Below are 21,430 nucleotides of genomic sequence, written 5' to 3'. Positions count from 1 at the left end.
ATATTCCCCAACCCATCTGGTTGCTGGGGGGCCCCAGGCCTCACCCTGCACTGCTTTGCCACTAGACATGCCTCCCTCCCCGCTCCCCAATGCACAAGATGAATAAGAAACAAATATAAAGGGAGTGAGGGGAGGTAGCAGGGTCTGGATCTGCCTCGTAAGGTGTAGCCAATCACTCCAACCCCTCCACATTTACAGCACCATGTATCCAACACTTAATAAAGGCCAGGAACCATTCTAAGAGTCATATAGATAAACTCATTTAATCCTCATCACACTAGGAGATTTGTTTTTCTATACATATAAAATTTTACTATTCATCCTCATTTTACAGCTGAGGAAACTGAGGCACAGAGAGGTTAATAGAGAGCACAATGACAGAGCACAGAGTGAGTGAAAGTTCGAGTGGGGTACAGGCCCCACCCCAAACTACAGAGTTGCACCCTTACCCACTGGGCATTCTGCCTCTTATACCCTCATGTCTACCAGGCTTGGCAGGGGAGAGGTAGGGGCAGCTATCAGCAGTCACCTACTCTGGGGAATGCAGGCACTTGACAAACACTTGTGTGCTTCAATCTCAGAAGAGCCCAGGGGAAATGAGCCATGATACTGGCCATGTGGGGAAGCAAGACCAGAGAAGTCTGATCATCTTGTCAAGGCCACACAGCCCAGGAAGGGGTGGAGCTGAAATCCAAACCTTGGCCTGAGCTTACCCTGGCAGGTCTCTCCTTCCCAAACCCCCCTCCCCACCACCACCAAGCTAAAGACCACGGAGACCAGAGGGAGGGAAAGGGAAAATGGGGGTGAGGAGACTGGAGAGGGGCTTCAGAGACAGTCCTCAGGCCTAGCAGCTGCCTTAGGTTCCCTAGGGGTCCAGGGGAACCTCTGGACTTCCCTCGCTTCTTGGGGGACCTCAAGCAGCCAGGTCTCTGGAAATGGATCACCCTTACGTTCCTGGGGCTTTTAGGGTCTGGAGCAAGGTCCTGTGGGATCCCCCACCCTGCACATCTGCTGGCCACCAGGCACCAGGGCAGGATGGGGGGGAGGCGGGGGGTTCTGACCCCCTGCATGATCTAGCAGCACCACCTCATCTGTGGACTTGAGCAAACAGGGTCTGGATGGGGGTACCTCACCTCCTCCAGAGAATAAAGGCCACAGACCAGATTGTGGGGTGTGTGAAGTCTGGAGTACATGGGGAGGGCATGGGCTGGGACAGAAATCTGGTCTGCACTCAGTCTGTGCACCCCACCCCCCCACCCCCCACCCCCGGCTCTCCTCAGGTCCAGGCTCCACGAGCCCCATGAAAGGGACAAGACAGGGAGATAGTACAGTCCGTGCTTGGGCTAGATGTCCTGCAGGGAAGGGAGCAGACTCGGGACAGGGAGGCCCTAGGGGCTTCACAGGCGCCGCCTATACAGCACAGCCAAGAGCATGGCGAAGAGAGCCCCAGCTGCAGCTGCCCCAAGCCATGGAGCATAGAATCTGGCCGGGACAAACTTGTCCTTGACTGAGGGCTGTGGGGCAGCAGGAGGCCCGGGACTACCCTCTACCAGGTTAATGCTGGGATCCTGGGCCACTTGGATCCTAATGGACTCCACTGACTGGTACTCATTCTCCTCTGGGGCGTTGTCAGGCCCTGCGCCCAAGGACTTGCTGCAGCTGAGGGCCAGGTCCGCAGAGCAGCCTGAGAACGGCTCACTGTCCATGTGGGAGACCAGCCGGCCAGGCTTGCTCAGCTCCAACTCGGAGCCCCAGGTGGCAGGGTTGTGGTCTGGCTCGGGCAAGCTGTCTCTGGTGGAGGTGCCTGTGGGCTCTGGAGCCACTGGAGGAGTCTCCTGAGAAAGAAAGGAAGGGCTGGAAGGGACTGGGGATGGCCGGACACCCAAATGGGTGGCCCCATTCCCAGCCAATACATGAACTAGCATCTCAACCCTCCAATTCCCAGCCCACAGTATGGGAGGAAGCCACCCTCTCTTGGAGACTCAACCCAATGATGGTGCAGGAGGGCACTGAGAGAGGAGGTGTCCAAGCCTCTGCAGTGGTATCAGTGGTAACTTTCTCCAAGGTACCCCTCTCCCTACTCACTGGCCTGCTTGTGAGCTCACCCCTGCTCTCCTAGAGCCCTTGGCAGTTGTGGCCCCATCCTACTTCAACATTCTGCCAGGGCTGAGGCCATGGAGCAGCCACAGGGTCAGAGGCCTGGCCATGTGCCTAACGGGTCCCTTGGACTTGGTTCTTCCAGGCAGACAACAGGAGCAGGACTAGATGTGCTGGCCCAGAAGGGGCAGCTGTGGGGGGCTGTTGGGTCAGTGTGGCTGTCTCAGGCTGAGACTGCTATCTACAAAGCCCTGATAATGGAGAAGCAGACTGGATATCCTGGGGGTGAAGAGCAAGACATTGAGGCAGACAGGCCATCCAGCTCTATCCCTCATAGTTCCCTCATCTGCAAAATGGTGCTGCTAGGCCTAATGTACAGCTTTGAGCTCTAAACGGGTTGATGCACATGACCAGTGGGAATGGCCGCCACACCCACCCCTCCTAGGAATCCACACTCAAGAGCTCTAATGATTATTAGTACTCTAAAGGATTTGGTGTGGGGTCCAGAAGAGGCTGGATCTCAGCTATCCCTATACCCTTGAAAAGAAGCCCTGGCACAGCCCAGGCTGGAGACAGAATGGAGACTGGAAAGGGTCCAAGGATAGGGCTCGGGGGGAAAGCCTGGATCACTGGTAGAAGGGCAAAGACTCACCCCTGAGGATATGCTGCTCCTGACGGGGGGCACTGTGTTGGCAGGCACCGTGCTGGGCGCTGTGCTTGTGGACATCCTGTGGTCAGGCACCAAGCCAGTAGGCACCTTGGGTGCCACTGTGCCAGCACGTGTGGAGTTGATAGGCAGTTTGGATGGCGGTAGACTAGTGAGCACGTTAGTAGACATTGTACCAGAGGGTTTCGAGCTGGCAGGCAACTTGGAAGGCATCGTTCTATCAAATGCTGAGTTGGTAGGCACTTTGGAGGGTGCCACGCTGGTGGTCAATGAGCTGGCCAACACCCCGGCTCCAGCCTCACCATGGTCACCAGCACCCCCTGAAGAGGCCAAGCCAGGGGAAGAGGAGGAGATGCCAGTAGGCGGAGCTGATACTGAGGGTCCTGGCAAGCGGCTTGCCCTGGGGATGGAACGGGTCAGTGGCTGGAAGGAGACAGATGGAGACACAGGCCCACGGGGTGATGTGAGGCTGGAGGCCATGCCTGCAGGTGGTAAAATAAAAGGGAAAACACAAACCCACAGGACTGTTACCCTAAAAGCACAGTCACCTGGGATCAGAGAGCTGAAGAAGGGTCTCAGTTCCCCAGCTCAAGTCCCTACTGCACCCAGGCCTCCCAACATCCTCCCATGGAGTCTCCACAGTCCCTTTGGTCATTGCTCCCAGGCCCCGAGGTCCAACAGCTGCAGGCGCATCCTCAGCCCTATCTAGCCTTAGTCCTTGACCTAAAGTCAAGTCTGTTCTCTCATAAGAATGAAATGGTTCCTCCCCTTTACAGCATCTAGGAGCTTGAAGATCATTAATTATCCTCTCCTCTTTCTTCTCCTGCCTGGGACACCCTCGTTTCCTCCTGTGTCTGCTCATTAGCTTGGTGGAATTCTGGATGCTCCTCCCTCTGCCACCTTCCCCTCCCCCACCAGTAGGAGCCACCCTGCATCATGGCAAAGGGCAGCACGATGGCTCAGCAGGTGGTAACAGTCCATATAGGCATTTATATCCAGATCCCCCATGGTATTCTGAGAATACACGTGCCAGGCCCTATGGCTGACAAAGGCCAGAAGTAATTCTGATGTACCACCCCACCCCCACCAAAATCTGACACCACAGAACCTCGTGGGACCTGTATCCACGCATGTATTGAAATCTAAGTGCCCTCGGCCTCCCTGGTCCACAGCAGCATTTCCTGAAAGGTGTCCCATGGCAAGCTGACACTGCAAAGTACAAATGGGTGCTTGGGGAAGAGTTCTGGGGTGAAAGGAGTGGAGGACACTGAGATGGCTTCTCGGAGCCTTTAACTGTTCAGGTGCCTTGTGGCTGTCCCAGGGGCACCAAAGGCTGGTCAGGCTATAGTGTTACGTGGAATACAGTTTAGGAAACAACGGAGCAGAGAGATGCCATCCTGGGAAGTCAGAGTGGACAGCTCTATATTCCCGAGGGTGGGAACTGAGATCTGGTTTTGGGGCCCAGGCCCTTAACTGATGAAAATCATACTTCCTCTGGGGGCTGAGAAGTTTTAGTGATTCATTGGGAGCTAGAGCCCCACTACGGGTAGGGCAGCACCTAAGGGCTCTAAGGGCCCCTGCCAATAAGTAGCCCAGCTCTTCCACACTGTCCTCCAGGTCCTGGTGAACCCCACAGGGTCCCCTCAGCAGAATCCACAAATGGCCCTAATGCTCTTCCCCTGCCTGTATCCACACCCTCTGCAATGTGACTGTCAGTCCTCTCATCTAGAGACAGTCTGTTCCCTACTCCTTGACTCTGGGCTGGCCCCGGGACTTGTTTGGGCCACAGAATGAGGCAGGAGGGAAGACTGCCAGTTTTGAGCCTTTGCCCCAGGAGTCTGCTCTCTCAGAATTCTGCTCAGCTGCCAGGAAACAGACTTGTCTGGTGAAAGATGAGGACTCACTGAAGAGAACCAAGGTGCCCCGCCCCCCGCCAACAGGCGTAAGTAAGCAGTGCGTACACGGGTGTGTACGCAAGAGGGAATCCAGCCAAGATCCCAAGAAGTACCCTGAGCCAGCCCAAATTGCTGACCCACAGAATCATGAGCTAAATAGTCCTATTTTAGGCTACTAAATGTTGGAATGGGTTGTTACGTAGAAAATACTAATACACCCTCAAGGAATTGGGTTGCTCCTGAGGTAAACTCCCTTTATTCCCACCCTCGCCTCCTGTCCAAGGAAGCCAGAGGGGCAACTCTAGTCTTCACCCTCTGGGAGGTCCGAGAGGTCCTATGGCTCCAGGTCACATACGTACCTGCTATGTGGGCACTGCCTGGTTCTGTGTCCTGCTCCTGACACCCACTGGAGGTCAGAGGGCTGAGGGCTGCCATGTCAGAGGAGGGCTCCAGGGGGCCAGCTGGCCTCCTCAGGACAGTCCCAGAACTGGGTGTCTGTGGGACTTTCTTTGAACTCTGCAAGAGGGAAAATGGAAATGAGGCAGCTGCTTCTCCCAGGATCAAGCATCTCCCACCGGCCTCAGCCTGTGCCATGGAGCACAGAAACCAGGGAAGCCCCTCGCCCCGGCTTTGATCACTGCCAGACCCTCTGTCCACAGGAACGTACCTTACAGAGAACACACACCATCCCATGGGGAGTCTCTGTTCATCGGCCTGGCCCTATCAAATGTCCTCCTCTCTGAGGCTACTGCACAGACCCCTTTCTTGGGCTTCAAGTCCATGATCTGGTGTCTCCTGAACACCCTGCTGCCTGCTCATCACATCTCAATAGAATCAGTAATTTTCGCCCTGAACTTGACTTTACTGGCAATAATTACTCCATCTACCCTCTACCCCATCACCTCCTCCTTCCCCAGTACTCCTCCAGTGGTCATTCTCCAGTCCTTCGGTCCAGCTCAACATCTCACACGGACCACTTCAAAGACCTCCATACTGTGACCTCACAGCTGGTTGATAAGAGGGTTGGGGGTTGCCATAGGGTGAAGCCCTAGTCAGCAGTCTGAGAGCTGGTTTGGGGCATATCTCCATTGGGGGAGCCCTTAGGTTCTGAGCAGAGGTTAGGCATGACTTGTGGTGGCGGCAGAGGAGAGCTTCTAGAGGCTGGGCAGACAGGAACACAAAAGCAGGGGTCCAGACTAGGCGTGAGAACACACCTCTCCTAGGGACTCTGGCGGCTCAGTGTCCTGGACAGGCATGGGGAAACTTGGCTCCTCCTCTCTGTAGCCGTTGTGGGGGGCGCTGGGGGCCACGGCAGGTGTGGAGGGCCCTGGAACCTCAGCAGGAGCTAACTGTGGCTCCAGTGGGGCTGGGGGGCAGTTCTTCGGGACCCCTGGAAGACAAAGATACAGTGATGTCAAGGAGGAGTCAGAGGAACTCCCAGTGACAGGAGAGGCCTGGATGCTCCTGGACCCCCAGAGCCATGACTATAGTCCCCCCCCCCCCCACAGCTCCAAAAGCTGTCCTGAGGTGGGATGTACTCCTTAGAAGAGACAAGATTCACTGAGTTGGAGGCAGGAAGGAGAGAGGAGGTAGGGAGGACAAAGACAAGAAGAGGTAGAAGGAGTGGAGGGGTAGAAGAGAAGGGAATGGGGGTGGGGAGCATGCGGGGCATCTCACAGGCCTCTCACAACCCAGACTGGGTCAGCAATCACCACTTCGCTGTCCCTCAGCACTCTGGAACCCAGTGGCTTTCTTCTCCTCCTTGTAGGCGGTTGTCACCCCTAACTAACCCCTGACCTGATGCTGTTTCCTCAGAAAGAAGGGAGGAAAAAAAGAAAGCAAATGGCGGGGGGAGGGGGGGAGTAGGGCTGTTCTAAGGCTTTAAATCTAAGCAGTGTCTCAGGAGTCGTCTCTAGTCTAAAACATGCATAGGGCTGGCTTGAGTTTTCTTCCTGTCTTGTCCCCTCAGACCTGACCTGACCAGATCCCTCTGGGCACTCAACCTGGCAGGGAGCATTGAAAGGGAGCTGAGGAGTAACTGGGCAGCTGGAGTGGGGGACCTAGAAGGCTCCAGGAGATGCTAGGGGGAGAGGAAGAGATGAGAGAAAGGAAGAAGGAACCCATGAGGGAGAAAGAGGAGACATGAAGCGGAGGAAGAGAAGAGAGGAATGGAGAGAGGGAAGGTGAACTGAGGGAGAAGACAGGAAACGGGAAAGGAATGGGAGGCAAATGTCACAGCCACACAGATTAGAAGGCCCACTTGCTGAGCACACGGGAGGCACCCAGTCCCAGCTAAGCACTCAACATGCCACCCACTGTCCCATGGTATCCACCACAGCCCTATGACGTAGATGTCTGGCCATTAACCCCATTTTACAGAGAAGAAGACTGAGGCTTAGGGAAATTAAGGCACTTCACCAAAGGGACATGACTAACAAGAGGCTAAGCTGGGATTGACACCCAGGTTTGTCCACTGCCCAGGAGTGATGGGAGGGAAGGGGACAGTGGAAGGCAGGAGGTACAGGGGTGAGGGGACAGACAGAGTGGAGGCCAGGGGAACGACAGGGGTTCCATGAGGAGGGCCAGGGCAAGAAGCTCACCAGGCAGGTTGCTCTGGTAGACAGAGGCCACTTCGTCAGCAAGACCGGCCAGCTCACAGATCCTCAGGGCCTTGATGAAGGATTCCACCCAGCCAGTCCGCCGCCGAAGGCTGTTGAAGAGCTCCCAGAGGGTGCCCTGGTTCCCCCAGAGCTGGTAGTAGGCCCGCAGTCGGTCCTGGAACACAGCCAGATGCCCTGTTCAAGCCAGATGGCCCTGGACCCTTCCCCACTCAGGGACAGCTGCAGAGAGAGACACCAAGTAGCCACAAGAGTGCGGCAGCCATGCAAAACCAGGTCAGAGCCCAGGACAAGGCCAGTGTCTGGGCCCAAGTGTAAAGGCAGCTTCCAGGAAGTAGGCTTTTAGTGTGTGCCACGCTCTGAGCTCAGGGCTGTGTGTGAATTATCTTAATGCCATGATCCCTACTCTACTGGTGAGGAACCTGGCAGTTCCTCAGTTTATGCAGCCCCCAAAGCAAAAAGAAAGGGTTTGGATTAGCAGAGGAGGAAAAGGGTGCATAGGGAACAGGAGATGAAAGGAGGCAAAAGGAGAAGAGAGGCAGCTGACCTAAGAATCAGGAGGATGGGGAATCTCGGGGCGGCAAAGGTTTTAAATCTCACATACAGACTGAATTCCCACATTCAGACAAGCACCCAGACAGCAGAAACGAAAAGCCACAGAAAACATTTACTGCAGACCTGGTCACAAGGCATCCCCACAAGCCCCCAAATGCAAGGCAGGAGGGCAGGGGCAGACCTTGTCAGCCACAGGCCTGCTCCACCGCTACGGCCACCTCACCACTGCCACCTCAGCCGCGTTGAGGCAGCAGAGGGCCCGGGCCATCTGGGAGCAGCTAAAACTGGGAGGCGGCTGGCCCGGCTTCACTTGGGGCCACAGCCAGTTCTAATAGATGAGGGTGGTCTGGCTCCCATGAACTCTCAAAACTGAGCCCTGGACTCCCTGCCAGGACAGAGCTCCATGACAAGGAGAACGGAGTCAAAACTGAGGAGGAGTAATGACAAGACAGACTGAAGAAAAGGAAGGTTCCCACCGAAGCAGAATGGGGATTGAAGCCCAGAAATCTCAGGCAGCTGGCACCATATTTTTTAGCACTACACCAAACGGACACGAGAGGGCGCTCAGCCATCCTGACCCACACTTGATTCCGCAAGTTAGAGAAGCGTCAAGGTCAGGAAGCAGGATGCAGACAATAACCAAGAAGGAAGGAGTTGGCCCTGGCTTTGGGTGAAGCTCTGAACCCCCAGCCTGCCCCAAGTCAGTGGCTGGCTGGCATGCCCCAGCTCACCTGGTCACTTATTGTGAGGCAGGACAGATAAGGCAGGATCTCCAGAACATGAATATGACCAAAATTGCTGTAATGGTGGCGGATATACTCGTAAGTCTTGTCCTCAGCAAACGTCATCGCTGTCCAGGTTCTGAAGTGACAGAGGGCACTGGCCCAAAAAAGGATGGGCTGAGAGGGGAAAAAAGACTGGAAGAAAACACACCACATATGGCAACAGAGTTGGGAGTGGGATCGGACAAAAGGCAATTACTTCTTTCTTTCTCAACTCTTTGGAATGTTTTGCTTCTTTCTTTAATCATCCAATTTTATTACTGCCCAAGTCCAGAGTCCCTCAAAAAATAAAAAATGAATTGATGAACAAAAGAAATAAGATCCAGAAGATCTAGGCCCCATTTCTGTCTTGTAGGTTGGTTGGTATTGCGGAGAGTTCTGACTCCCTGCCATTGTCCTAAGGTCTGTATGTGCCCCTCGTTGCTGAAAGCAAGAAGTGCTACTTCTTTGGGGTGTACTAGGGAGAAAAAAAGCCCAAAGGGATAATAATAAGATCATCCTACTTTAAAGGTGAAGAAAATGAAGTACCAAGAATAAGGGCTTGCTAGTTAGTGGAAAATTATCAGGCTCGAGGATCAGTTTCTTTCCAGAACATGATTGCAGGCCCACCATTAAAGCTTGCCACATACATGTTCTTAGGATAGGAGGCTGAGTTCCAATCACTATGTGTGATCTGGGGCAAATTACCAGTCTTTTCCAGGCTTGTCTTCACCCCTAAAATGGCTCAGAGAGCTTATTTTGACAACACAATAGTTCAACCTAGTAAACTTGACATTTACAAGCGCCTCAATTACAAGCAATTGCCTTAAGTAGCACTTACCACAATTTGCAATTATAGATGGGGCTGTCTGCAAATTTCTTACCTGCTTCCCCCCTCAGGGAGAGCTGTAGGGAGTAAGAGGGATAAGATCTCTGCCATCATCCAATTTATATTCTATTGAGGTGGGACAGATGACAAATCAGTAAGTATACATATAAATAAAAATTCCAAACAATAATCAAGGTTATAAAGAAAATAAAGGAGGATAAGAAGACAGAACTCCTGTAGAAGGGCATGCTGCCTAGGCAGAGTTGGTCAGGAAGTCTTTCTGGATTAATGACATTTGAGATGAGCCATTCTGGACTGTGAGATCAGTGTTTTGGGCAGAGGGCACAGCAAATTAGAAGTCCTCAGGTGGAAACAAGCTTGGCATGTTTAAATTTTTTTTTTTCCAACGTTTATTTATTTTTGGGACAGAGAGAGAGACAGAGCATGAACGGGGGAGGGGTAGAGAGAGAGGGAGACACAGAATCGGAAACAGGCTCCAGGCTCTGAGCCATCAGCCCAGAGCCTGACGCGGGGCTCGAACTCACGGACCGCGAGATTGTGACCTGGCTGAAGTCGGACGCTTAACCGACTGCGCCACCCAGGCGCCCCCAAGCTTGGCATGTTTAAAGAACAGAAATCAGTTCCGGGTGGTCCAGGTTTAAAAAACTAGGGGAGGGGCTGAGATCAAGGTCAAGGAGGTTGGGAGTGGTGGCTTATGGGGGCGTTGCAGGAAAAGACTTTGAGTTTTGGGTTTACTTTTTTCTCTCTAGAGTGAAATGGGGAGCCATAGGAGGCTTCTGAACAAGGAAGGGAGAGGATTTGACTTATGTTAAAGACCTCCCTGGTAGTTGTGAGGAGCTAGACTGTGGAGGGACCAGGATGGAAGCAAGAAGACAAATCAGGAGGCTCAAGCAGGGAGCCACGTGAAGGGTATGGCCAGAATGCCAACCATGGAGGTGGTGAGAGGTGGCTGGATTCTTAGTGTGTTGTGTATGTGGGAGGTGAAGAAGGGAGAAGAACCAAGGATGATTCCTCAGGCACTAGGTGCATGGATGGTGCCATTTTCCAAGCCAGAAAATCTGGTGGGCAAGTTGTGGCACAGAGAGGACTCCAAAGATCCATTCTGAAAAAGCTTAAGAGGCTACTAGATATCCAAGTGGATTTTCTGGGAAGGAAGGGATCAGAAAAGGGAGGGCCAGGTGGTGTCAGTCTTGGGTGGGACTCTAGGAGGCAGTGCTGCAGAGCACAGCTGAGCTGCCAGTCCCTCACCACATGGGAAATGGGGCGACAGTCCTATCTACCGGCCTCAGAGCCTCATGTTGCCTGCCTCCCTTCGTCAGCCACCAGGTGCTACATTCCTGGTGGGGCAAGTGTTAATGACAGAGGTCAAGCGGATCAAGGAGGTGGTGGGGTGGGAGTCCTCTGAGCCTTCAGGAGATGAGCAAAGAACAACTCTATGGTGACGAAATGACCCTTTTCTCCTTCTTTCCCATGGCATCCAGGGAGGTACCAGGACAGAATCAGGTAACACATTCTTCTGCACCTGAGCCTCAGCCCTTAGTAACACAGTTTGGGGAGCATGGAAATATAACATGCTCCAACCAAAAAGAAAGGAAGCCCACATTTGTTCACATATTGATGGTCCACTTAGGCAAGCACATCCTGGGTTTCTTTCATTTAGGAGAGGAGAAGTGATGCCAGGTTGCACAAGCAGACCGGTGATCCTGACAGGATTTGAACCCAGGACTTGTTGCCTCCTTGCAGCTCACCATACATCTTGCAGAACATGGGGGCAGCTGCAGCAAGTGAGACTCACAGTACTAGAGGGACCAAGGCCACTGTCTGGGTGAGGGGGGTCACTGGGTGAGGGTGCCCCTGGGAGACTGCAATATTTAGTCCTTGTCTTGTGCGAAATGGACATCGTTCCGACAAGGCTGAGAGCATTCTAACCTGCCCTCTACAGCAGTCGCAGTTCTCAGGTAACTGACTATCCTTCTAGAAGTTATTGAGGCTCCACAGCGTGGAGAACGTGGTTGTTTGCTGTGTTGTTGTGGTGGGTTGTTTTGTTTTGTTTTTTCAATGTTTTCTTAGCACCTCCTTGTGGTCTCAGAGAAGAAGGGCGGACCAACGTTGCAAGGAGAATTTCCTACCCGACAGCCTCGGAGGCTCTGAGTGCGTCCCGGAAAGAAATAATCTTCGGGCCCAGAGGGGCGAGGCCTCACTGCTTTGGCTAGGATTCCTGGATGGGACCAGGCCCGCGGAGGATGAGAGGCTGTTCTGAGCAGGTGTCATCACCGAGAACTGTAAAGATCTCGGGGAGGGCGGCGGCCCTGACCCCTAGGCGCGGCCGCGGCTCGGGGAGGTTGGCCCATCCCGGCTAGGCCTCGTCCCAGGGTCATCCTCGGCCTGCCGGTGCGGCTGGAGGACCTCAGCTGCTTGTGCCTGCCTCCTTCCGGCCCAACCTCCCCTCCAGTGCCAGCAGACGCCCGGCGACACCCCGGGTGCTGGCTGAGGCTCGTGGAGCCCTCGCTGCCGCGAACCGCGTGTGCCCTTAAGACCAGCCCTTCCCCAGACCCGCGCGGCCAGACCTGTCCCCGGAACCCCGTGCGCCCCGGAACCCCGTGCGCCCGGGCGCACTCCGAGTCCCACTCGGCTTCTGCCGCCGCTGGCCACCTTCCGGGGAGGCGTCCGCGCGTCCTGAGCCGACGGGACCGAGCGCCCGGGGAGGCTATCTTACCTCGGGTTGCCACCACCCGCCGACAGGCCGACCTCCCGGGACAGTCCGGAACCCTCCCCTACAGGGGAGGGGGAGGGCGGGGAGGGGCGGGACCGCGCGGCCATTGGCCAACGGCGGGGCGGGGCTTCGCGGCCAGCCCGAGCCCCTGGGCGGCGGGGGTGGGTGCTTGGCCTTGGCTTGGGGGCCTGGACTTGTCGGACGGGTGCACCGGACCGACCTAGGTTCCTGCTGGGGCGCAAAAGATAAAATTATTTTCTTTCCGTGTTTGTCTCGGGAAACTTCTAGGAGAAATCCAGAGTCTGGCCAGAATCCAAGTGGATGGCTGATCTCGGAGTCAGTGGTCCCCATGCTTCCTACTCCTCCTAACCAGTAATTTGAGGAGTGAAGGTCTTTATGTCGTTTGCACCTGGGCGCCCAGGGCCTGGCACACAGTTAGTGCTCAATAAATATCGGGTGACACCAAAGTTCGCACGGGCGCGACGCCAATGCTGGGCCCGAGGAAGCAGGATCACGGTGGACGGAGGCTGGGTAGGTGGGAGCAGGGCAGGGGCGCCACTGTGGGCTTGCCCAGCCTTCTGGGTGTGGTTCTTGACTGCTGTGTGGGAAAGGCCTCTGCCCAAGGGTCTGGGGCAGGTACCTCCCCACAGTGCTCGCCAACTGCCTGACCCTTCCTCTGCTTCCGGTAGAGGCCAGAAATTATTGAGCCCCCACTGTGCTCCAGGTACAGGCTTGAAGCCTTATACCTTAAGAGTCCACTAAATACTCTCACAATAACCGGGCAGAGATTTGTTTTTCCTGTTTTAAAGAGCGGTTAAAAGATTTCAGAAAATGTTTGGCAGTTCTTACTAAAGTGAAACATGCCAACCCTATCACCCAGCCACCACTCCTGGCTGTGTGTCCATCTAAAACCATGCACAATATAGGACACCTGGGTGGCTCAGTAGGTTGAGCATCCGACTTGGCTCCGGTCATGATAATGATCTCATAGTTTGTGGGTTTGAGCCTCCCACCCGGCTCTGTGTTGACAGCTCAGAGCCTGGAGCCTGCTTCAGATTCTGTGTCTCCCTCTCTCTCTGCCCTTCCCTTGTTCATACTCTGTCCCTCTCTCTCTCAAAAATAAACATAAAAAAATAAAAAAATTTTAAAACATGCACAATAGCTAATGTTCCTAGTGGTTCTGTTCACAATAGGCAAACTCTGAAAACAACCCAAAGGTCCATCAGCAGGAGAATGAGGAAACAAACTGTGGTGTGCTCACATTATGGAATAGTATACAGCAGTGAAAAAGAGCAATCGGTTAATACACATAACATGGATGAATCTCACCAGGATAAATGGGCACCATGGCTAACTAAGCACAAAGAGTACACGCTATCTGTTCCTCCAGTTGCAAGGTAAAGCAAGGTTCAAAAACAGGCAAATCTCATCTACATAAATAGAAATCATTCACTGGTTCCTTCTGTGGTGGGGTACATGGGAACCCTTGCAGGGGATGGAAACTTCTGTATCTTGATGTGAGTGGTGGGTACATGGGTTTGTGCATATACAAAACTTCATCAGCTGTACACTTAGGATTGTTACACTTTATACTACAACTTGAAAATGAAAGAATGACAACTGAGGAGTTAACAGGTTTGGCCGAGATCACACGGAAATGCCTGAGTACATACCTGTCTCCAAAGCCAGTCCTCCCAAACTAGATCACGGGAAAATGCATGAACACTTTCAGATGAGATTTTATGACTTTATTGGGATATTTCACAACATTCAGCATTTACAAAAATGTTGTTAATGTCACATCTGAACTCAACTAACTGTAATAAAGCCAGCTCTGCTTTGTTTAGCCAAGGCAGAGTGAATGCCGATTGGTTCAAGAATTACTCCTTCCTGCTACCTACTCCAAATCCATGATCTCGTATCTAATTCTTGCAGGAACAACATTGGAAGTGTGGTGACTGGCTTCCAAATGTAGTTGCATCCCTGTCTCTACATTTGTCTGGACATCCCAGGACATTAAAAAAAAAAATACAGCTTCCTCAAAAACACAATGAGGTATTATCTTAGTCTTTGGGCTGCTATAACAAAAATACCATACACTGGATGGCTCACAACAAACATTTAGGTCTCAGTTCTGGAGGCTGGGAAGTACAAGATCAAGGTGCCAGCACATTTAGTGTCTGATAAGGGCCCATTTGCTGCTTCACAGACAATCTTCTTGTTGTGTCCTCACATGTTGGAAGGGGCAAGGGAGCTCTCTAGGGTCCCTTTTAAAAGAGCACTAATTCTATTCATGAGTGCTTCACCCTTATGGCCCAAATCACCTCCCAAAGATACCACCTCCAAATACCATCACACTGGAGATTAGGTTTCAAAATATGAATGGGAAAAAACATAAACCTTTGGTTTATAGCAGATATAAATGTTTAGGATGGCTATTATAAGACAAACAAACGGAAAATGACAAGTGTTGGCAAGGATATGGAGAAATTGGAACCCTTGTACATTACTGGTGGGAATGTGAAATGGTACAGCTGCTGTGGAAAACAGTATGGCAGCTCCTCGAAAATTCAAAAATAGAATTACGACATGATCCAGCAAGTCTACTTCTGGATACATACCAAAGAAATGAACGCATATATGTATACACACATCCATAACCAAAAGGTAGAAGCAACCCAAATGTCTACTGATGGATGAGTGGATAAACAAAATGTGGTATGTACATATAACAGAATAGTACTCATCCTTAAAACGGAAGGAAATTCTAACACATACTATAACATGGATGAACTTCGAAAACATTATGCTAAGTTAAATAAGCCAGTCACAAAATGACAAATATTGTATGATTCCACACACGTGAGGTATCTAGGATAGTCAAATTCATAGTGCCAGAAAGTAGAGTAGTCGTTTCTAGGAGCTTGGGGCGATGGAGAATGAAGAGTTAGTGTTCAATGGGTAGAGAGTTTCAGTTGGGGAAGATGAAAAAGTTCTGGAGATGGATGGTAGTGATGGATGCACAACTATGTGAATGTACTTACTGCCAATGAATTGCACACTTAAAAATGGTTAAAATGGTAAATTTTATGTTATGTATATGTTACCACAATGAAAATCCTGGTCTAGGTAGTCTTCTTCCACCTTTTATCTGGGTCCCACATCATCTCATCTATGATATGCTTGCCAAAATTCATAATCCGAAGCCAATCACAAAGAAATGTCAAACCAACCCCAAATGAGGGACATTCAACATTTGTCCAGTTCAATAAATTAGCCATTTTGCACAGTAGCCATTTCCTACAAATTAAATAAAATGTAAAACTCAGTTCCTCAGCCCCACTAGCTACATTTCAAATGCCAATTTTGTATGGCTAATAGCTGTCATGTTGTACAGCACAGATACTGTGCGTTTCTATCACTAGTGATCCACACAATAACTCTCCAAAAATGTCAAGGCCATGGAAAGACAGGGAGAGACTGAGGAACTATTCCTGATTAAACAAGAATAAAGAGACGTAACAACTGAAAGCAATGTGGGATCCTGAATCAGACCCCAAAACAGAAAAAAAAGGGGCACCTGGGTAGCCAGAGCGTCCGACTTTGGCTCAGATCATCTCACAGTGTGTGGGTTCGAGCCCCACGTCGGGCTCTGTGCTGATAGCTCAGAGCCTAGAGCCTGGTTCAGATTCTGTGTATCCCTGTCTCTGCCCCTCCCCTGCTTGTGCTCTGTCTCAAAAATAAATAAATAAACATTAAAAAAAAGAAAAAAGGACATTGGTGGGATAACTGAGGACATTTGACTAAGGCTTGGATTAGTTAGTAATATTCTATCTGTGTTAAATTTCTGGTTTTCATCATCGTACTGTGGCTATGTAAGATGTAAATATTTTATTATTTTTGCAACTGTTTTGTAAGTCTGAAATTATTTCAAAATGAAAAAATTTTAAATGAAATAAAATTTAAAATCATTTAGACCCTATCTGGCTATTTATATCAATTTTCTCTTACTGTTGACTGCATTCTGCCCTATTTCATGAGTAGAGTTCTTTTTTTTTTTAAGTTTTTATTTAAATTCCAGTTCATTAACATACAGTGTTATATTAGCTTCAGGTGTACAATGTAGTGATTCAACACTTCTATACATTACTCAGTACTGTAAGTATGAGTAATAAGTGTGCTCTTAATCCCCATTACCTATATCACCCGTCCCCCCCCTCCCTCTGGTAACCAGCAATTTGTTCTCTATAGTTAAAAGTCTGTTTCTAGGTTCCTCTCTCTCTCTCTCTCTCTCTCTCTCTCTCTCTCTCTCTTTCTCCATGAGTAGTTTATTGATCACTGTCTATTTATTAGTGGAAGGGCAAGAGAGTGATCTATATCCCAGGTACCACCCCCCTCCAGTGAGGGCCTTTGGAGTACTCCTCCCCTTTAAAGCTCATAACCTAACAGGTGGCCAAGTCCCCAGGCCAGTGCTCCAAGGAGGGCTTGGAGTGACTCACATGTGATGATTCAGCAACCACCAGCTCACGTTTCCCCCCAGAGAGCCCAGTCAGACCCAGAGAATAGTGACCGAGGGCCCCCAAAACAGAAATGTTCTGATGTCTGAGTCCCTTCAGGGAACTCTCCAAGACTGAAAAATAAAGTATAAACCCTGCCTTTACAACCTTGTTTCAGATAAGTTTTTAAACTGTTATTATTTAAACTATTTTATTTTTCACACTGCCAATTTCATTACCAAAAAATTAATTTATTTTCAGTAAAGCTGGAGGAAAATTATATGCTTGTGTACATGATATGGGGAAAACCAGAAATGCCTGATGAAGAAAACCAAAATCTGTACTCATAAGGCTACTACTCAAGAAAAATTGCTAGCGACACTCTGGTGTCTTTTCTTCTAGTATTTTCTTTTCTAAAATAATGGGCCTCTGAGTCCTCTGGCTTCCAGAGGAAGCCTTGACCAACCACATGAGATCTCTGGACATAACAGGGTCTGGTAGGAGCTCACCTTACCTCTCAGTGGTCTCAGAAGAGAGCTTGGTCCATGTCAGCTTGTGAGTCAGTCCCTCCTGCAGGGGGCTCCTCCAGGCCTTAGCCCCCCATGGTCAGCACGGCCTCCTCACCAGCCTCAGGGCATTGTGTTGCTGGTCACCTGCCACTCAGGGACTGCTGTCTCACCCTTCCTTCTGAGAACCACTGACGTAAGCTGCTTGGCAACAGACATTTACTGAAATTTGTGGGAAAACAAGCAAATACACAGGCAGGACACAGCTTCCAAGTTGCCAGAGTTCCTAAAATTCACAGGCCTCCCGCAATACAGGAGCCTTCCCCCTGACCACATCCCTCCATGGCTCCAGCTTCCTGCCACACAGCTGGTGCCTTGCTTGCTTTCAGCCCCTTTTGCGGTCTCCTGTCATAGGGTCCCTCCCCTAGGATCTGGAACTCAGTGCAGAAAACAGAAACCGCTGTAGTTATTTTGTGCATGAAGGGTTTTTTGTTTGTTTGTTTTTGAGAGAGAGAGAGAGAGAGAGAGCAGAGAAGGGGCAGAGAGAGAGGGAGACACAGAATCCAAAGCAGGCTCCAGGCTCTGAGCTGGCAGCACAGAGCCCGACACGAGGCTCGAACCCATGAACCATGAGATCATGACCTGAGCCAAAATCAGATGCTTAACTGACTGAGCCACCCAGGTGCCCCAAGGGTCTTGTTTCTTGAAACATAATTTACCTTCTGTGAAATGTATCAATCTTAAATGTGCCACGTGATTAATTTTTATCTAAGTAAATACCTGTGTAACCAGCATCTGGATCAAAATCTACAATATTTCCATTTCTCCAGAAAGTTCCCTTGTACTCCTTTATCAATCTTAACCCCAGTCCATTACTGGATCAAAATCTACAATATTTCCATTTCTCCAGAAAGTTCCCATGTACTCCTTTACCAATCTTAACCCCAGTCCATTATTCTGATTCCATCACCATAGTTATTTTGCCTGTTCCTGAATTTAATACAAATGAAATCAAATAATACATGCTGTTTGGTGTCTGGCATCTTTCACCCTTTTTTTTTTTTTTTTTTTTTTTTGCTATTAGCTTAGTTTCTCTTTTGTGTTGCAGTCTCTCCCCTGTCTGGTGAACTTTGTTTGCATTAAGAATGAGGCAGTAAAAAGCACTGGGGAAGTTCACTGCACATCCACTGGTTGGCTTCCTTTTGGGGCAGCCAGATGCAGACTGGCCTGTAGAGGAGGCCCTATAGGCCAGAACACAAGGGGTTCATGTATGGGGCTATTCTGTTTCTTTAGAGCATGGGTGCTTAACCTAGTTCAGGCCAATGATCCCTTGGATTGTCTGGTAAAGTTCAGAGTTCAGAATAGTGTTTTTAAAGGAATTAAAGATACACAGGATTACCCCCCCCCAAAAAAAATCCCAATTATATTAAAATACAATCATTAAACTATTAAACAAATGTTTAAGTAGCATTATGCATAAATGATAATCTGAGGTATCTTTACTGTGATATGAAAACACCCATAATTTCTTTTAGTGACCAACTCTTAGATTCTGCTAATGTCATTGTCGCCGGTGGCCAACATTTAAAAAGGAAGAAAACTACAAAAGGCAACTTCGTAATTGGGGGGTGATGGATATGTTCATTATCTTGACTGTGATAATGGTTTCATAGGTACATACCTATGTCAAATCTCATCAAATTGTACACTTTAAAATACGTGTACTGGTTGGGAAATTAAGAATCCTGTCAACAGCAAGACCCCTGGACACCCACACAGAGGAGAGAAAATACCATTACTGAAAAGGCAGTGAGCTCACACACATGCAGGTATATCACGAGACACTACAAAGCCTAGGAAGCAGTTCACACCATTTATACTTAAATTGTATACACTTAAATATTCTCTCCTCCCCTTAGGAGACAGATGAATAAACTGGAAGTTTCCTGTCCCCCTTTTAAGAGACTCCTGAATTGCTCTTAGAGCTCCACAAACAGAGTTGTAAGACCAGAAGGCCTGCATTGTAAAATCCAGCTCAGGTTATTGAATTCCTGACCAATGGTCAGGCCTCTGATATTTTTTAAGGTGACATCCTAAGGTGAGGAGAGAAGCAGCTACCTCCCTGTTATTAAACAAAAAAATTGTATTTATTTATCCTTGCGGCAGCTCATGGTATGCCATTTGTACCTGATACAACTGCAAACATCTTCAAAAAAAAGGGGGGGATATTAATTTCAGTTAGTGATTAGTGAAAAAGATGTAATTTTTCCCCACCCAAGTCTGCATCATCCCCTGAATTCTATCTATGGATCCTTTGCAGGTCTGTGGTTTCCAGGTCCCATAATTGTCCCAATGGTGCCCTGACAGTAACAATGTTTCTCCTGACTCAGGGTCTAGCCTGTGGCCACCACTGCCTTGGGGTGTCATGTTTCTGTGGTCTCCTTTCATCTAAAGCAGTTCCTCAGCCTTTCGCTGCCTTGATGGTTTTCAAGAGCACAGGCCACAATTTCCTTCCCTTTGGGTTTGGCTAAAGTTTCCTCCTGATCAGATTCAGGTTAAGCATTCTTGACACTCAGATGTGTTGTGTCCTTCCTGCAATCAGGGAGGCACAGCATGATCCCATCATGGGGGATGTTCACTTTGATCACTTGATAAAGGGGGCACCTCCAGGTCTCTCCACTGTAATTTACTATTTCCCCATTTTTAATTAGTAAGTAATCCATAGAAAGGCTCTTCGAGGCTACATAAAAATCTTGCCCTCACCAACCTTTCACTCACTAGTTGTGGTGTCTCGTAGGCACCTTTGTGTGGATCCACTCTAACCCTAATTACATCTAACCCTAGGCATTTTATGTTGGTCTTTATCCTGAATGGGTCATGTCTTCCACTGTGTTTACTAACTCCTCGTCCAAAGACATAGGAAACTTACCGATTTTGCTCATCAGTTTTGTCACCTTAGAACCTCTCCGAGTCAGGAGAGGCTCCTCTCTTGGCCAGAACTGACTTCATTTTCATCACATGAGTACTACAGGAACACATGAGCCAGAAACCTGTCAAAGGGTTTTAATGTCTTTTACTCTTGATCAAGTGTCCACACCAAGCAATGCCCAGAGAGTAAACACTGTGCTGCCAGCTCCAGCTTCAGGCAGAGCCTTTGCTGGGCCAAAGACTTCTGGACCCTCAAGTTGCCATGGCCTGCATAATCAGGGTGGACATAGAAGGTATTGCTCTGACTACTGCTAGGCTTCATAAACTCAAGAGATTATTTCAGAGAGAGGAGGAGTTCTAACCACTTTTTTACTCACCATTCCTAGGGGCAGAAATCACAGGCCTATGCTAACACCCAATCATAATACTAACCAAAGAGAAAGATCATTCCCTTTCATTAACAGCAGTGTAGAAGGCAAGCCAGCAGAAGTTCTGAACACAGGGGGCCTGTAGCAGGAAACTTGCGAATTTTACACCATTGGTTTCTTTGCTGTAACAAGTAGCTTATCATTTGGGAGAGGGACATGTGATCTTGGGCCTACCATCCTTGAGAGATAGCAGAGGCAGTCTGCTGTTTCTATCTGCTTTCCCAGGAGAAATAAAAAGTTGTTACATGGTGATGTTGCAGACTCCCTGGCCCCAAGGGTCTCTTATAAACCACCTATTCATTCGTGCATTCATTTAACATATTTTGGGTGCCTGCTATGTGCCAGGTGCTATGTTTAACTAGAAAACAAGAGACACAATGTAAATCCTCCTGGAGGTGTAACCTGATGGGGAAAAAAACATTAAACTAAATAACACACAAATAAGCATATGTGATGGGTGGAGGGAGGCGGAGAAAACGGATAAATTAAAACCGCTGTATCTGCTTCTTAAGGGGAATATATAATTCATGTCTGGAAGAATACATCTTTCTATGATTCCCTCAGCTTGCGGAGATTAGTGGGGAAGGAGGCCTTGCTTGAGAATTTAATCATTTCCTATAAGAGTTTGTGAGTTCAATGCAGAACATTGAAAATGTGGTTTGAGCACCTGGATGGCGTAGTCAGTTAAGCATCCGACTCTCGATCTCCACTCAGGTCATGATCTCGTGGGCTTGTGAGTTCGAGTCCCACATTGGGCTCTGCATTGATGGTGCGGAGTCTGCTTGAGATTTTGTCTCTTCTTCTCTCTGCCCTTTCCCCGCTTGTGCTCTCTCATTCTCTCTCAAAATAAATAAATAACAGAAAGGAAGGAAGGAAGGAAGGAAGGAAGGAAGGAAGGAAGGAAGGAAGGAAGGAA

The 21,430-nt window shown here is 49.6% G+C and overlaps 1 protein-coding gene across 6 annotated transcripts; it reads right to left on the bottom strand.

Annotated features, from left to right (window-relative positions):
* Positions 1–238: 238 nt before the first annotated feature.
* On the bottom strand, positions 239–12,229 carry MAVS (mitochondrial antiviral signaling protein). 6 transcript variants are annotated; one of them, XM_040447590.1, is made up of 8 exons: positions 11,045–12,004; positions 9,478–9,548; positions 8,564–8,711; positions 7,260–7,434; positions 5,874–6,049; positions 5,019–5,175; positions 2,750–3,246; positions 239–1,835 (listed from the first exon to the last, which is right to left on the bottom strand). In XM_040447590.1, exons 2-8 carry the CDS (start codon positions 9,534–9,536, stop codon positions 1,398–1,400), a joined length of 1,650 nt encoding a protein of 549 aa, XP_040303524.1. In that variant the 5' UTR covers positions 9,537–9,548; positions 11,045–12,004; the 3' UTR covers positions 239–1,397. The 6 variants fall into 6 exon arrangements, with proteins under 6 accessions (XP_040303524.1, XP_040303526.1, XP_040303522.1 ...); XM_040447592.1 differs by lacking the exons at positions 9,478–9,548; positions 11,045–12,004 and adding an exon at positions 12,160–12,229 and having other exon boundaries at positions 8,564–8,749; XM_040447588.1 differs by lacking the exons at positions 9,478–9,548; positions 11,045–12,004 and adding an exon at positions 12,160–12,177.
* Positions 12,230–21,430: the final 9,201 nt, after the last annotated feature.

Source organism: Herpailurus yagouaroundi, unplaced genomic scaffold (assembly GCF_014898765.1).
Source record: "Herpailurus yagouaroundi ecotype Mexico unplaced genomic scaffold, PumYag 196, whole genome shotgun sequence".
NCBI lineage: Eukaryota > Metazoa > Chordata > Mammalia > Carnivora > Felidae > Herpailurus > Herpailurus yagouaroundi.
The sequence above is the reverse complement of the archived record's forward strand: the minus strand, read 5'-3'. Positions and strand labels throughout refer to the sequence as shown.